The sequence below is a fragment of the Drosophila hydei genome, unplaced genomic scaffold (assembly GCF_003285905.1).
Source record: "Drosophila hydei strain 15085-1641.00,03,60 unplaced genomic scaffold, DhydRS2 tig00008119-arrow-pilon, whole genome shotgun sequence".
NCBI classification, from domain to species: Eukaryota; Metazoa; Arthropoda; class Insecta; order Diptera; family Drosophilidae; genus Drosophila; species Drosophila hydei.
In genome coordinates, this window is record NW_022045830.1 from 7,093,498 (window position 1) to 7,109,191 (window position 15,694).

Sequence of the window (15,694 nt, forward strand, 5' to 3'; positions counted from 1 at the left end):
ACACGGCATTGCCACTCACCTAAGCGCCAAGGGGAAGGTGTTCATTTTTGCCAGATATTATCTATTTCGTCATAAAAGCTACAAATAACTCAGGGAATTAAAAGCGTCTGCTGTAAGAGTGCGCAGAGAGTTTGAGTTAAGAACGAGTAGAGTCAAATATTCATACGAAATGTTAGCCTGTTTTATTACCTATTCTTCTTCAAGAAACATTCTCTCAGAAAATATTGAAAGTCTGTTCAAAGCTCGACATTGTACAGGTTTCAGAATGAGTTGCTCAGCTTTTACTATTTATTTTCTGTAAAAAGACTATGAGGCTTTGGCTTAGAAGTCCTTTATGAGGTCAGCCATTTTCGATAAGTTTTAATTGAAAATGAATCAAATGTGCTCATGAATCTTAGTTCGATTTAATATCACATTGTAACCCACCTTATAGTATTCTCAAGAATATAAACTGAAAAGGTATGGGCTAACAATTGCGAACTGTCAACTGATTTAATAGTTAGTCCTGGTTGTTGCTTACGCTAAGCCAGCCAATAGCAAAATAAACGCCAAATGGCTGCGAAATTGGCAATTGAGAGAGAAAACGATGGAAAATCGAATGTGCATTAAATATATTTCAGCGTTATTAACTTGAAATTAGCAGGCAGAGAAATGGCGAAAAAGCCGCAGAATGGCATGTAATAAGGCGGCCGGAGCGAGGGGCAATCAATGAATGTTCAGGACAATGCGGAATGGCTGTTTCTCAGTGCTTAATTGCTGTGACAGCTTGTGGCCAGATACATACGCGTTCATTAAGTATTTTGGGGGGCAACGCTTTACGTTGAGCTATTTTCATGATGTAATAAATGAAATAAATTTTCATAATTGCAGCGATTTTCATTTGGGGCGCAGACAGCCGGGCGAATGGTTCGAATCGCTCGTTCGCATTGACTCGTAAACAGCGTAAAAATATAGCCAACATTTTTATTTAGGCCACTTATTTTATTTCGCCAAGCACCCAGATTGCTGCGACTATATGAACATATTTAATGATGACCATGAAAACTGCTTAATCGGAAGAATGAATATGAACATGAACATGTTGCCGCGGACTGGGAACCTCAACTAGATAATAAGCGCCAAGCATAAATACCCCGGGGAAATATGAAAAGCCAAACCAAAATATTTGCACAAATTCAAATGTTCAGTTGGCGGCTTCCTTTGAATGCCCTGTACCCATTGAAAGTGCGTAAACTGTGGGGCATATCGGCTAGCAGCAACCAGCCCAGTTGAGCTACCTTGCTGCGATCTCAGAGCGCGTATACATAGAGTGAATTTCCAACTTAAAATATATCTCATCTGCACAGCTGCTTTGTCTAAGTGATATATATTTTATATTAGTTTGTATAGTTGCATATTCATGGAGCTTAAAACATGGCCTTTAGAAGGACAAATGCCTGCCGCTTAATACCGATTACAGGGTATAGAAGAGTCAGTTCATGAAGCTGCAAATACCAAAGTTTATAATCTGGTCTTTAGAAGGACAAATGTATTTTACTTAATACCGATTACAGGGCATCTCACAGTCAGTTACTACCGCTTGCCGCCCTGTCACTTGTGTTTTTTTGCACAAACAGCAGCATTTTTAATATAGCTGTCATTTTGGAGCCCCTTCCCCCTTCGCGCTGTCGAGCGAGGCAGCCATTGGAGCAAGATTTTTATTGGTAATAGCAACGACTATTTTTCGCATTTATAATATAGGGCCATATATTTTCATGAACAGTAAATTATGAGGCGGCTTGCGGCTGACTAGGCGCCGCCAGGGGCTTCTTTATAGTGTACCAAAATTGATAAAACAATTGAAAACATTCCGATCCACACACACGCACACTCACACTCACACACACAAGCTTCTTGAAATATCTCTGACTTTCCTGTTAGCTAAATTTTAGATACGTGTTTTTCTGCTATGAAAGCTCTGTGCAAATTCTTGAGTTTAGATATAGGCAGTAAGCTGGCGGACTTCTTCGATATCTCATGCGAAGCTGACGCTACTACTGGCCCGGGTAGCTCGAGCCGGTATTCTGTAAATCCCGTGGAGTGTCTGAGCTACACCATTCGGCACAAGTATCCCAAGCGCCTGGTCACCTACGATGCCGAGGCGCGTTGCGAGCCACGAAATATACGTTCTTCGGATATAACCACACCTGCAGATACAATAAGACCAGATTGCCAGAAACGGAAAAAGCCTTCCCGCCAGATAGACACCGATGCGGAGCTGCTAAGCAAATGCTGTGAGCCCTTCAACCTGAAGGAGAAGTATACGAAGAAGCACCTGCGACAGCTGGAGCTTCGTGCCAAGGCGCTGTACCAACTCGCAGATCAGAAGCAGAGCAACTGCGCTGAGAATACTGCTAAACCAAGCTGGGAGTGCCTCAGTCCGAGTCAAAAGCTACGTTTCCACTGGAAGGCTCTGACTGGCCACGAGCTGCGCTCGACGCCCTACGCGAACTTCAGGGAGATTTTCATCACGCGCTACCTCAAAGAGGGTTCCCAGATCAATGTGCGCCAGCTGAGCACCGTGGTGCGGCGCACCTGGCTCAACCTGAAGAGTGACCAGCGTTTGCCCTTCAATCTGCATGCTCTGCTCTATCATGTCTGCAGCGGCACACTGGATCCCTTCGATCACTGTGCGGTGCGTGTGCTCTTAAATCGTTGGCGCTGACCTTGAAGACTTCTGGGCCTGTGGCGCTTTCTGTTTGCGGGCGCATTAAAATGTCTGTCAGGCAGTTGAGGAACATTGGATTTTGATTTTAATTTCCCAATTTTTTATACAAAACAGATGCTGTACAATATATATATATAATCATTTGTCCATATGCAATCTATTTTTGTGCAGAGTTTTCGTAAATTTGGCCACGTCTGCCCTGCTGCTCCGCTGCCCTAGTTCTATTGACTCGTTTCATCTGCTTTCATGAACTGTGCGATTTTGTTTTTTGCACTTGAAGCACAACTGTTGAGAATTGGGGAAATGTTACGAAGCGAGACGCCAAAATAATAATGGATCTTAACTCATTTCGCACATGCTTCAAGGTCGCCTTTGACATGGCCTTGACCAGTCTTTGCTGAACAGCTGAGTAATCCGTATACGCCGTGGATTACTATCAATTGTGAACGACACATGGCATTGGGCTTGAGAGGCAGCTCAATTAGCAATTGCTGGAGATCTCTGGCCAGCAATCCCGGCGGTCACTTCTGATGGCTTTCAACCTTCGACGATTCGATTCAGCCATGCGCATAAATTAGCAATAAAAACAGAAGAGAGAAACAAGAACTATTTAAAATGTAATTTCGATTTGTTTACGAGCGCAATGTTTAACTTTGTCGTGTATAAAATATAAAAATAAAAACAATAAATAAAATTGTAGCAAATCGGATCGGATCGGAATCGAAACAACATTATGCTAATAGAAATAATGGCCAGAGCGGGTAGGCCGTGTCTGCGGCTGGTGTTGAGTTTTATTGAAAAGCCAAAGAGGTTTGGGCGAGGGAGTTTTCCACGTTTATGGCTAGCGAATTGTCGTTGACAACTTTTGGCGAGTCGCACATAAAACGAAATGAAATGGAAAACTTAAAAAAAAAAAACAAAATGAAGGCAAGAAATCGAAATAGAAATAGAAATCGGCAATGACATCGATTCGCCACGTTTCCCCAGCTGTGCAACTGCTCTGTGGACGTCGCGTCGTGTGTGTGCGACTTGAAATTTATTGTTGTAGATATTGAGTTTTATAGTGTAGCGGGCCTAAGTCCAACTTCCAGCCCGCCCGCAGCCCTCGCATAATGCGGCGCTCACGGATTTGCGCATTTTTAAGCGCCGAAATCGAAAAACAATTGGCATTCGCATGCCTGACACTCTCAGCGCGTCTCTGGCGATGTTTTGAAGCCTCTGTGTCAAATGTGGCACTAACCCTAACCCCCTCAGCCCGCCTCCCCTCAGTCTCTGCTGCTCAGTTACTCAAACCCTTTTATGTTGCTGTTGTTTTTTCTTGTTGGCTGACTCCTTTCGGCTCGTCTTTTTTATGGCCGACTGTTGCAAAAGATTTTGTTGTTTTGATATTCGGCAATTTTATTGCCTCGACCCAAGTTCGCACCTCAATTTGTCTTCGTAAATGTGAAAAATGTGGAAATTAGTTTGGTGGTCCGCAGGCGGCTCGAGAGGCTGCTTGCTGCCCACATTTCATCAATCACACGATCTGTCACACCTATCGGGGTAGGCGTGGAGCCGGCGCTTCGTATCAGTTGCAGCTACCAACAACTGTAGCGAATCTCTCTCTCCTTCTAAAAAAGTGAAAGGAGTGCTGGCTGCCACGCCTCTTGACTCGAGAGTCTGCTGTTAATGGCGTGCGGCTGAAATTTGTGGCATACTTGCAGGCGTTTAGCCCAAACTCAAACAGCCCGCTAGCTCGTTGGCTGCTTAGTACTTCGGAATCTTTATCCACGCAGTCAAAGTTTTGTGTCACTTGGCCATTTTTATGCAAAGTCGATGCGCAAACACATAACGTAAAAATCAATGGCCGAACACATGACCAAAGCCCCTGGCCACCCTCTAAATAACTAAAAGCCTTATTCTGGACAAGGCCTCTTTATTAACATAACAATAATTATGGCTACGTTTTGGCTGCCCATTTGCCCGAATGCTGAGACATTGCGCAAACAACAAAAACTACAAATGGGATTCTGCAGCCATAAGCAAAACGCGCTCAATCACAATTGACATCCTGCCAAGGGGCAGGCGACGGGCGAACGGCGAACGGCGAACGGCAATCGGATGACCGACGTCGGACGTCGGACGTCGGCTGGCAAACGGACGGCGGGCAACGGCCAACGGTCAGCAGTCGCCATCGACGCTATGCATCCGGTTGAATTGATTTTAGCCAATGAATTGAACATTTTTTTTTGTTATACCCTATTTTTAGAAATTAACAAAGAGCATATTCATTCAGCCTTAATTGAATGTCAATTACAGAGAGTTAGAATTTCCTTTAGTCAAACAAACTTTTGATGAGCTCCAAGACATTTCTATTGATTATCAATTGGTAAGACTAACATGAGGTCCTTATGGGAAGTCAATAAATAAATATACTAACTTTAATTAGATGGATTTCTCTCAGTTATTGATAAGCTTGTCAAAGGAATTTAGTATTTTTTTAAATACTTAGTATTTTTCCTTTAAGCATTTTTCCTTCTGGCCCTTGGTCCAATCTGAACATTATCACCCAGTTCACTGTCACTGCAGAGTAACTTCAAGTCGAGTTAAATGTTTTGCATTCTTCGGTTTTTTGCTGGAATATTTGTGGGGGAGTATCACATGTAAATAGCAGAGTGTAACGGTAATTGTGACTGCGACTGTAACAGTGAGGCTCTTCCACGTAATTAACTTCAATTGAGTCTTGGGGCACGCTGCCAGCGTCCTGTTTGGCTTGTTTGCAGAGGGACAAAGGCGGCCGGCGCTCATTAGGCAGCAGCAGCGCCGCAAGAGGCGGGGCGGGGCGGTAGCTGCCATATAAATTGCGCTTAAACAGGAGCAAATTGACAGGCGTGCAGATTTAAGACGGCAGTTTGGCTCGCAAGTAAATCCAATTTCCGCGCGCCACTTTTAAGTCTTGCGGCTTGCAGTTTGAGGCTGAGGTTGCACGTACTCGCAACACTTTTCGGCGCCAGTCGCCCACACAGCATGCAGGAAGTGGCAATGGGACTGGCAGTGGAGCAGTAGCTGGTGCAGGATCAGGTCATGTCGCGGTCATAAATACAACAATGCCGCTGGCAGCAAAGTTTGAGCTGAGTGTCGCCAGCGCCATAAATTTGCGCGCGCAAAACTCACGGATTTATGTTGCAAGAACATGCGGCAGCAGATAGCAAGCGGTCCGGTTCGCAGCAGAGCTCTGCGGCGCGAATACAGAGCAGTGTGGAGGGCGCTGGGAAGGGAGCATGAGGGGCGTTGCGTGACGGGTGTTTCCTGGTTTTGGAGCCCGGCTAGGCAAACGTAATCCACTTTAAAGTTTGTCGCGGCTTTCATTTGTGAAATGAACACGAAACGCGGCCTCGTGCTCGTCGCTCATGTGAGGCGAGTGCCATATCCTTGCGGAAATCCTTCAGCAACTGCCTCAGCTACAGTTGCGGCTTCTTCTTCTTTTCGACTTTTTTCTTTCTTTTTTTTGGCAGCCATATGCAGCGCCTGTTCGTCCTGGTCGTGCCTGACACGACTTCTTATCCAATTTGCATTTAACGCATTTTTGGCCAATTTCGTTGGCTTCGTTTCGTTCAGGACAACCGCCAAATCTATGGCACTCTCTGTCATTGCCCACATTTCTTTTCTCTCTCTCTTCCTCTCTCCTTTTCCTTTTTTTGTTTGCAAATCCCATTTTGTAGCTATTTGCATTTAATACTGATGACTGTCCGTGAAATTGAGACGCGCTCGGCGAAATTAATAAAAGCGCCTGCCAAAGCAGCTGCCAGTTGGCCAAGAGGACTGCCAACAGCGGAGCCAACAGAACCGCAAGTAAAAATGTTCAATAAACGTCCGGTCAAGTGCTGTTAGACAAGCGACCGCAAACGCCTTCAATATGGCTAAAACTCTCCAACGGCAGCAGTCAATTTTGCATTTTAGCCATTTTCAGCCGGTTTCTGCAGCAGCTGAGTTTGACAGCGACTGCCCGCTGGCCGTTAGTTAGTTTGCGGTTCGCTTGCTACTCATGTGTTCGACAGGGCTACGTTCTGGGCACCAATTAAAAACGCGAATGTCCCCCATCTCCCACCCCCAGGCTTGCCCAGTTCCCATAATCCAACTATGCCAACTATCTAGGCCCAGGCGTGGGCACAGCTATCCATGCGCCCCCAAACACTTTCGAAGCAGCTGCCCGCGGTGGGGCGGCTAAGCGGATGGGCATGTCGAGGTGCTTTTTGACAGGTCTAGGTATTAATTAGGTTGTTAATTTTGCATTTGGCGTGCGTCGTTCGCTATTCCCGTGAAAAACGCAGCGCCCATAATGACACACGTGGCACGATGATAAATCTTGCGGCTTGTGCAACAGCAGCGAACACATGTCGCAGTTGCTCAGTGTTCACAAACTCCGCCACTTCACTCCCTCTACGCACCTGTCTCAATTAAGCGTGCAAATCGCGCCCATGTCAAATTTAAATGCCGCACTCTAGCAATAAGATCTGCGAGCAGTCAAGATCTGAAGGCGCTGGCAAGAGCCAGAGAGATGCATATGATGTTGTGGCTATAGCCTATAGCTATATCTGTCTGTATATATAGATAGCTTCATCTATGTCATCATTCCCGAAGCGGCTGCAGTTGGCATCTTGCTTTGAACACATCTCAGGTTGATGTTTCTAAAAATGTTTGCTTCAGTGTGACAGAGTTCGTGAAATCTCAGAAGTATTGGAGATTATATAGGATATGTAAGATGTATCAAGAATTGATCTTCAGATTTTATCTGTAGACAGATAGGTTTGAGAAATTTAGTTTCATATTTCCACTAAACTTTTAACTGATGTCTTTATATCTACTTTGAGGTAAATAACCTTTTGAATTGAAATTTCACTCAGCACGGAAATGGCACATATTAAGATTGAAAAATATAAAAGAAATATTGTAGTAGTTCAGCTTCAGCCAAGTTATTAAAACACATGTTCCCATTGCTGGCATTCTTTAAATCAGATAGAAATGGCAAAACTTAATGATCTGTGTCTAAATAGAGAGTCAGATATGACAAGTACAAAAACGAATTTATGGCACTAAACAACAACAACAACAACAACAACAACAACAACAACGACAACAAGATGACGACCAAAACTAACCAACCCTCTGGGAATACCCTGTAATGGGACTCTTATCTACGTTTCAATGAGACGAAATTCGCACAAATCACGCAAAATTTTGCACACTTAACGTGAGAGAAATGCTAAGGGTAGCTGCGAGTATGTGTGTGTGTGTGAGTGTGGAGTTGCCAAGGCCAAGGGCTGAGAGTGAGGGTGAGCTCTGAACTGATAAGAACTTGCAGCCTAATGCACCGTAGCGTTTGTGATGGAGTTTCGACGGCGGGCATCAATTTTGCACCAATTTCCGTTTCCCCCTTGGCAAATGGACAGCAGCCACAACAACAAGAACAACAACATCAACGGCAAGTGGGGCATGCCACAGTCCAAGTGGCAACATTTCACAATTGGCCAAAAATTGAAAAGTCATAAATTTCGAGCGCCGTTTCGAAATCGAGCACGGCACGGAAATGCGCACCATGCGTGGCCAATTATTGAAATACGACTTTAATTGAATTTCAATAAAATGTTTCAGCATTTCGCATTTCCTACGAAAGCTGTATGGCTGCAATTGCAACTGCAACTGGCAATTGCCACCGGCTCATGTTTATTTATGGCAAATGTTAAAATTGTAGCAATAGCAATTGTTTTTATCCGCAGCATTGTTTTTATTATATGCCAAAAGCCATTTAGCCGGCCGGTTACCACAGCTTCCAGCTCTATATTTGAATGCGTTTGTTTTCATTCTGCAAGGCTTACAAATTGTTGTTTAGAATATGAATAAGTACACGCAGAGAAATTCCCATATACAAATAGTTGAAAGAAAATTGTGATCAGTCATGAAAATTCAGAATTTTCTATGGTCAAAACGAATCAAATATTTAGATATGAAGAGTTATAGAGTTAAGTATTTATAATTAGATTGAAAAATATTATTAATATTATTTTACTTTTTATTTTTATAAAATATTAAAAACATGAATTTATTTTTATATATTTTTTATTTTCTGTCTTTTTTCTTGCAATAATTTTGATATGTGTAAATTATTTGTCGGACACATAGAACCTGATGTCATATGCAATTGATTTATTGGGGCGATATCATCAATGGGGATCCTGTTTATGGCTGATTTATGACGATCTGACAGCACAAAAGGTGGCCAAAAAGTCAAATTGTCAGCACAGTCCAGTGCACCAACAATAAAACTAAGTAAATGCGCATTAAAATAATCATAATCATAATCATAATAATTTCTTTTATGCCAAAACTTACCTCAAACATGGACAAAACTCAGCCAGCTGCGAAATGTCAGCGTTGCCACCCGCAGTGCAGGCCGTGGGCTCGGCCCGAATCAATGGATTACATGGAGCAGCTACAACAATGGCGGGCGGTCCACGTCGATGATTGAAGGTGCAGCCGGAAGATGAAGCGAAACGGTGGCAGGTTCGCATTTTGAGCAGACATTGGGGTGGAATTGACTGGAAACCGTTGGCACTTGCAAAGGGTTTCGGGCAAAGGTAGCGGAAGGGAGGCGGGCGGCAGCAGGAGTTGGGGGAGACTAACGCCAGTGACTGACAGCGGCGCATGACAAAAGTCACATGGCCTGCGGATTAGTTACACCTTTTGAACACATACGTGGCGGGAGGGGAGGGCAGGACTTGGTCGAGGTGGAACACGTTGACATTGTTGCTGCTTGCTGAACTGTGTACAGTGAATGCATTTGCCGGTCATGCAGCATGCAGCATGTACAAGCGAGAGAGACAGTAACTGTGTGTGTGTGTGTGACATGATTCATATCCCGTTTGTGTAGAGATTAGCGCTAATGGCGAGGGCTGTTCGCAAATGTGGCATATATGTTTGGCGCGAGTCGAGACAACGGCGAAACCTTTCAGCATAATTGAATTTGGCCATTTTGTGCCCTGCTTTCACTTTCACCTACTTAAGCCCAGAAAGCCAGAGCCAAAAAATGTCACTGATAACTAAACCAAATATTGGCCAAGAGCAGCAAAGCGCCAAGACAAATGTGAAGCGTGTCAACAGTTCATCGGGGCGTCAATTACTTTGCATAAGCCAAGCAGAGACAGTCCGCTAATACAGCTAATGAATTTTAAGTGTTGCCGAGCAGCCAAAGAAATGGCAATTGGTCCGCCTGGAGGAGATACGTGTGCGTATGACTTAATCTGGTCTTGGGCCGCTTAGCGAACGCATCTTGCCAAGTCCAAGACGCAGTCGTAGCCGAGGCCAATGGACGTGGATATGTGTATTTATGGAAAGGCCTAGCATGCTAGATATTATCCGTTTATTTATTGCAGTCGTTAACATATCTTAGCCCACTGGAGTTTATCTTGTCTCTCTTTGTGTGTGTGTGTGTGTGGGGGGAGAGGCTCATCTTGTGGCTGTATGTTAAATGAGCCAAGCTTTTGGATTGGGTCGTTCTAAGTGATATTGTTTAGTTTTTGCACGATTTCTAATTTACTGGTTAGACTCAAAGCGAGAGGGAGAGAAGGAGGGAGCGAGAGAGAGAAAGAGAGGGAGAGTCAGTGAGAGAACGCTTGAGAGTGCAAGTGAAAGCGGTTTGGTTTAACGTAAAGCAGCAATTGCGTTATGTTAAGTACGTGACAAATTTTCTAAATTTTAAGTGTATTAAAAACTATATGAGCATGAGGAGTATGAAGTGAATTATTTGGCTGAATCACTGTCAAGTGGTTGGGGTCGATTTGATATACTAAATTTCCATGACAATTGGCTTGCCTTTGGGCTGGCGGACAATATGAGATGAGAGCAAGCTAAGTAGACCCCAGTGAGCTTTGCTTGTAGTTGTAATACTTAACTCGAATTGTATAACCTTTTGCCTTACTGTCTATTCATAATACTTTAATAAAAATGATTAGCAAGAAATTCTATGAGATCAAAGAACAGCTCTCATTAGCAGAGCGCTTCATATTCTTTATATTATTAGGAGTACAGCTTACACTTGCTTGAACAGCTTATGATATGCCTACCTTTCCAAAAAATCTATTATTTAATATTAAAAACTGATCAAGTCTCGAAAACTTATCGAGTATTTGTGCAACAGTCTGATTGTCTTTCAATTTCAGACTTAGCAGCTGAAGTATTTGTCAATAAATAATGAAGTTTTCGAGAATAAATGTCATCGCATTAGAATCAACCCCAAACATATTTAGAAAGACATTTGCACATGCCTTTGCACACAGACACACAGCCATCTGTATAGGCCAAGCTAAGAGCCTATCCAAAAGCCTAACCTTTCCGTAATTGCCTGCCAGCCCCAAGCCCCCGTCACAAGCTAAGGCTTAAAACGCTGAAAGATAATGATTAATTGTCAATTTGCGTCCAACAACGGGCAGACGTCCCACACATGGCCAAAGTGGCCAATAACGGGCCGTTCGCTCGCTAGTTACCTTAAAAGCCATGCAACAACCGGAGCATCCGGTTCGCTCTTATCAGCATCAGGCTTCAGCTGCAGAGCTGAATGGTCGACGTGTCCATCATCGTATGCCAACTGCAAACGTGGCGAGGCTCCTAGCTAAGAGCTGAGTGCTGAGAGCTGAGAGCTGAGAGCCCAGAGCCGAGAGCTGACTAGCTGACATGTAGAAATAAATGTACTAGAAAATTACGAACTTATGTAATCTTGGTTAGCATCATTTATCAACTGGACGTTTTGCAATTTTTCTTACTTTTGCCGGACCGCATCAAGAAGTCGGTGACGTGAACGTTAAGGTTGACAGTGACTGCGACTGTGAAGTTGACGTTGACGTTGATATGTGTGGCCGACGCACAGGAAATTGGCATTTGATGCGCTCATGTGGTCAGGCGGTCATGTGGTGTCTGTCTGGCTGAGGGCCTGAGCTTATTTGTCATACCTTGGCCTAATTTGGGCCGGCATGCCCAACTAATTGAAATATTTTTGAGAGTAAATATGTACGTTTTGCCTTTGTCGTTTCTTCTGTTGTCAAACAATTGAAATAACAGAAACGTAAACAAAATTATGCATTCCCAAATTATTAGTTTATTGAGCTGCAATTATAAGGTAACAGATATTCTACTCCTAGGTGTTGTCCATCCTTACTGTGGAAAATGATTAAGAGGCCTGCGTGCTGATTATGAGTAGCCCGAACTTGCAATCAACTTTTAATGCAAAGGAAGACTACACTGCCATACTCGATAATCTTAAGCAGGAATTTGACGAGCGTTGGAAGTCCCAGGAACCATCGCCCTACACCAACCTAGAGGGTTATGTACAGCGTGCGGTCATCGGCACTGGCAGTTTTGGCACTGTTGTGAGTTGTCCCTCTGAATATTTGCATAATCAACTCATTACTGTCGGCATCTGATCGCAGTTTTTGGTTAAGGAGAAGAAAGGCAAGAATTATTACGCAGCTAAGATGATGAATAAAGATGATCTGGTACGACTGAAACAGGTCGCTCATGTGCACAATGAGAAGACCGTACTTAGCGCCATTCGGTTCCCATTTCTAGTGCATTTGATCGATGCTACCAAAGACTTTGACTACTTGTACCTAGTGCTGCCGTTCGTAAATGGCGGTGAGCTGTTCACATATCATCGCAAGTGAGTTTTAGCCTGAACTTCGACTATGTCTGCAAATACATAGATACAGTCCTTCCCCTATGCACCAAGAGTGCGCAAGTTTAACGAGAAACAATCGCGGTTCTATGGGGTCCAGGTTCTGTTGGCTCTCGAGTATTTGCACCATATGAGTCTGATATATCGCGACTTGAAGCCCGAGAATATCTTAATGGATGCTCGTGGCTATATTAAAGTGACAGATTTCGGCTTTACCAAGGTAAGAATGCATTTCACCCTCATCGTTATGCATATCTATATTTAGAGGAGACTGATCTTCTCAGCGTGTGGACAATAGAACATCTACACTTTGTGGCACACCCGAGTATTTGGCACCGGAAATCATTCAACTAAAGCCCTATACAAAGTCCGTTGACTGGTGGGCTTTTGGCGTATTGATGTATGAGTTTGTGACTGGTCATTCACCTTTTTCAATGCATAATCGTGACGTCATATTGATGTACTCGAAAATTTGTTTGGGCGAATACCGGATACCCTCATTTTTTACGAGTCAGCTGAAAAGTTTGGTAGAGAACTTGTTGCAGAATGAGCCATCTAAGCGGTAAGCACACCGGAGACATTTTTCGGGCCGCATTTCAAGCATGCTTCTTCAGTTTAGGTAACTCAACCGAGGGCTCCGCACAAATCAAAGCTCATCCATGGTTTCAAGGCGTCGATTGGTTTGCAATACTCAATCAAGATATTACCCCGCCATACGTTCCGACTGTATCGAATATTGAAGATTTGTCAAACTTTGAAAATTTTGAGAACAAAACGAAACAGAAATCGAAAATAAATCGCCACCCAGACTTGTTTAATAATTTTTAAACGTTGGTCTTCCAATATGTTTTGTTTTCGCTGGACATTTGTTCACTTTCAAAAGGGGAAAACGTATCCTTGTACGTATGTGATAACGATAATATCCTTGTAAGTTCTGCAAGAAATACTTCTAGATTCCCCCAATCACATGCATGCCATTAGAGTACGGTAACTGAAGCCAGGGATTAATCGAATTTGGGGAAACCTACGAATCGCGCCCCAATAAAAGTTTCAGAGTAGACAAGTAGCCTTGGTGCTACTTTTCACAACTGATTATTTATCTAACTGGCTTAACTCCAAAATGTGTGTAGTATTTATTCGAAATTCTTGGAACATTTATTAATAGTTTTTTTTACGTATAACTATAGAGAGTAACAAAGTAATTTAAATTAATGGGCGGGTTTCCAATATGGATCCGCAATACTTTAGTCCCAAAGTTGAGTACGGTGTCATATTGGAAAAGCTAAAAGACGAATTCAACAAGAAATTTAACCGTAATACCCCGTCGCCGTCGTGTGGTCTCGATAACTTTATAATCAGAGCGACCCTAGGGGCTGGCTCATTTGGCAAGGTGCAGCTGGTCAAGGAAAGGGACGGTGATAACTATTACGCCTCGAAACAGTTGAGCAAAGATCAAATAGTTAAGACCAAACAGATCGCTCATGTCATGAGCGAAAAAAAAGTACTGAACTCAATGTGCTTTCCATTCACCGTCAATCTGATCTCTTCGTACAAGGACAACGACAGCCTTTACCTAATTCTGCCTCTTATAATGGGCGGCGAACTGTTTACCTACCATCGCAAGTGAGTCCGACTGATGCTGTATATATATGTGTATTTGCCTTTGATCGGGTACCGTTTCCCGATTCCGTAGAGTTCGCAAATTCAGCGAAAAACAGGCTCGCTTCTATGCCGCTCAGGTGTTCCTCGCTCTGGAGTATCTACATTTTTGCAGTCTATTATATCGTGATCTGAAGCCCGAGAACATTATGCTTGATAAGAACGGTTATCTGAAGGTTACCGATTTTGGATTTGCAAAAGTAAGTGAACACCCGCCAATTGAATTTGATCTGAAATTAATAAATTATTATCGCTTTTCTCATACAGAAAGTCGAAACGCGTACGATGACCCTGTGTGGGACTCCCGAGTATCTGCCACCGGAGATTATACAGTCAAAGCCATATGGCACCAGCGTGGATTGGTGGGCTTTTGGTGTGCTAATCTACGAGTTTGTGGCTGGCCAATCTCCGTTTGCCGTACACAGTCGTGACGTCATGGTCATGTACAACAAGATATGCGAAGCGGACTACAAGATGCCCAGCAGCTTCTCGGCCCCACTGCGGAATCTGGTGGATCACTTGTTGCAAGTCGATCTTTCGAAACGGCAAGTCAAACGTTGCTTTTAACATACATCCATGAACACAACTGAATAGTCATAGTATTTGCAGATTTGGTAATTTGATCGGTGGCAACAAGGACATCAAGAATCACGAGTGGTTTAAAGAGGTAGAGTGGATACCACTGCTTAACCAGACCTTACAGCCTCCGTACACGCCCACAATCACAAGTGCCGAGGATATTTCCAACTTCGATAAGCACCCTGAAGGTAAGCCGAAGCAAAAGGCAAAGACCGTCAAGCATGAAGAGGCTTTCATTGACTTCTGAAGCCAGAAAAAACAGCTGCAGATTACAGGATATCAACCAACTAAAGCCAGTCGTAAATAGTTAAATATTTTCAAGAAATAAAGTTTAGAATTGTCTTATATTGTTAAACAGACTTGGGCCAGTTTTTGACACCCACTCACTCCGCTGGAGTGGAGCAGCCGCTCCACTTCGCCAGTTGGCATCCACATGTGTTCATTAGTTTTTCACGCCACCGACGCCGCCGCCGCCGCAGCGAGTGTCAACGTCAATACTCTGCTGGAAAAATCGTCTTGTTTCGGTTTAGTTTTTCTCGGAAAACAGCTGGCCCTACTGGAAATTCCACAGATTTCCCACACTTGTTGACTGCAGTCAGGCACATTTTTAATTCGTCGAACTTAACTTGTAATTGGACTTGAGGCAGTCAGATAAATCATTAAGACAATGCGTGACGCTTTGTTGAAATTACCATTTCCATCGGGCAAATGTTTGTCTCTGATGCAATTGAATGAATTTATTGCGTCTTCGTTTATTTATGTGCCTGGCTGGTAGTGGGTAGGCATCTCAAAGAACTTTACTATTCATTACAGCTGATTCTCCGAGCTCAGAGACAAGCGAACAACAACAGATTCTCGCTTGTTATTCATCTGCTCAATGCTTAAACGAGTTGACGACAAAAAATGTGGCTGAAAAGAAAGAAGTCCTTATAAATCTTTTATACCTTTCGGGGCTACTCTGCATATCTGGCAGCATTGATTTATATGCAAGACTTAATAAAAATGGAGCGAACGCCAGACGCCAGCCTGGCCGAAAAATACCTTAG

General features: G+C 43.5%; 3 protein-coding genes across 6 annotated transcripts; all 3 read left to right on the forward strand.

Annotated features, from left to right (window-relative positions):
• The first annotated feature begins 1,698 nt into the window (after positions 1-1,698).
• On the forward strand, positions 1,699-2,787 carry LOC111602006. The gene has a single exon (XM_023318893.2). The coding sequence runs from the start codon at positions 1,949-1,951 to the stop codon at positions 2,702-2,704; it is 756 nt and encodes a 251-aa protein (XP_023174661.2). The 5' UTR covers positions 1,699-1,948; the 3' UTR covers positions 2,705-2,787.
• An 8,948-nt stretch (positions 2,788-11,735) lies between these two features.
• On the forward strand, positions 11,736-13,446 carry LOC111601975 (cAMP-dependent protein kinase catalytic subunit 2). 3 transcript variants are annotated; one of them, XR_003944302.1, is made up of 6 exons: positions 11,737-12,105; positions 12,166-12,395; positions 12,465-12,630; positions 12,695-12,972; positions 13,025-13,309; positions 13,364-13,446. XR_003944302.1 is itself a non-coding variant. In XM_023318853.2 (5 exons), exons 1-5 carry the CDS (start codon positions 11,929-11,931, stop codon positions 13,031-13,033), a joined length of 855 nt encoding a protein of 284 aa, XP_023174621.1. In that variant the 5' UTR covers positions 11,736-11,928; the 3' UTR covers positions 13,034-13,111. The 3 variants fall into 3 exon arrangements, 1 of the variants encoding a protein (XP_023174621.1); XM_023318853.2 differs by lacking the exon at positions 13,364-13,446 and having other exon boundaries at positions 11,736-12,105; positions 13,030-13,111; XR_003944303.1 differs by lacking the exon at positions 11,737-12,105 and having other exon boundaries at positions 12,314-12,395; positions 12,445-12,630.
• Positions 13,447-13,451: 5 nt separating this feature from the next.
• Positions 13,452-15,007, forward strand: LOC111602021 (cAMP-dependent protein kinase catalytic subunit 2). 2 transcript variants are annotated; one of them, XM_023318920.2, is made up of 5 exons: positions 13,452-13,532; positions 13,598-14,033; positions 14,104-14,269; positions 14,337-14,614; positions 14,679-15,007. In XM_023318920.2, exons 2-5 carry the CDS (start codon positions 13,639-13,641, stop codon positions 14,893-14,895), a joined length of 1,056 nt encoding a protein of 351 aa, XP_023174688.1. In that variant the 5' UTR covers positions 13,452-13,532; positions 13,598-13,638; the 3' UTR covers positions 14,896-15,007. The 2 variants fall into 2 exon arrangements, with proteins under 2 accessions (XP_023174688.1, XP_030080727.1); XM_030224867.1 differs by having other exon boundaries at positions 13,525-14,033.
• The last annotated feature ends 687 nt before the right edge of the window (positions 15,008-15,694 follow it).

Bases quoted from the DNA above. Each gene is read 5' to 3' on its own strand.
- LOC111601975 (XM_023318853.2), top strand. From the start codon at position 11,929: ATGAGTAGCCCGAACTTGCAATCAACTTTTAATGCAAAGGAAGACTAC. The intron at 12,106-12,165 runs GTGAGTTGTCCC...ATCTGATCGCAG, and splicing joins CTGGCAGTTTTGGCACTGTT to TTTTTGGTTAAGGAGAAGAA. The intron at 12,396-12,464 runs GTGAGTTTTAGC...CTATGCACCAAG, and splicing joins CTGTTCACATATCATCGCAA to AGTGCGCAAGTTTAACGAGA.
- LOC111602006 (XM_023318893.2), top strand. From the start codon at position 1,949: ATGAAAGCTCTGTGCAAATTCTTGAGTTTAGATATAGGCAGTAAGCTG.
- LOC111602021 (XM_023318920.2), top strand. From the start codon at position 13,639: ATGGATCCGCAATACTTTAGTCCCAAAGTTGAGTACGGTGTCATATTG. The intron at 14,034-14,103 runs GTGAGTCCGACT...CCGATTCCGTAG, and splicing joins CTGTTTACCTACCATCGCAA to AGTTCGCAAATTCAGCGAAA. The intron at 14,615-14,678 runs GCAAGTCAAACG...TAGTATTTGCAG, and splicing joins CAAGTCGATCTTTCGAAACG to ATTTGGTAATTTGATCGGTG.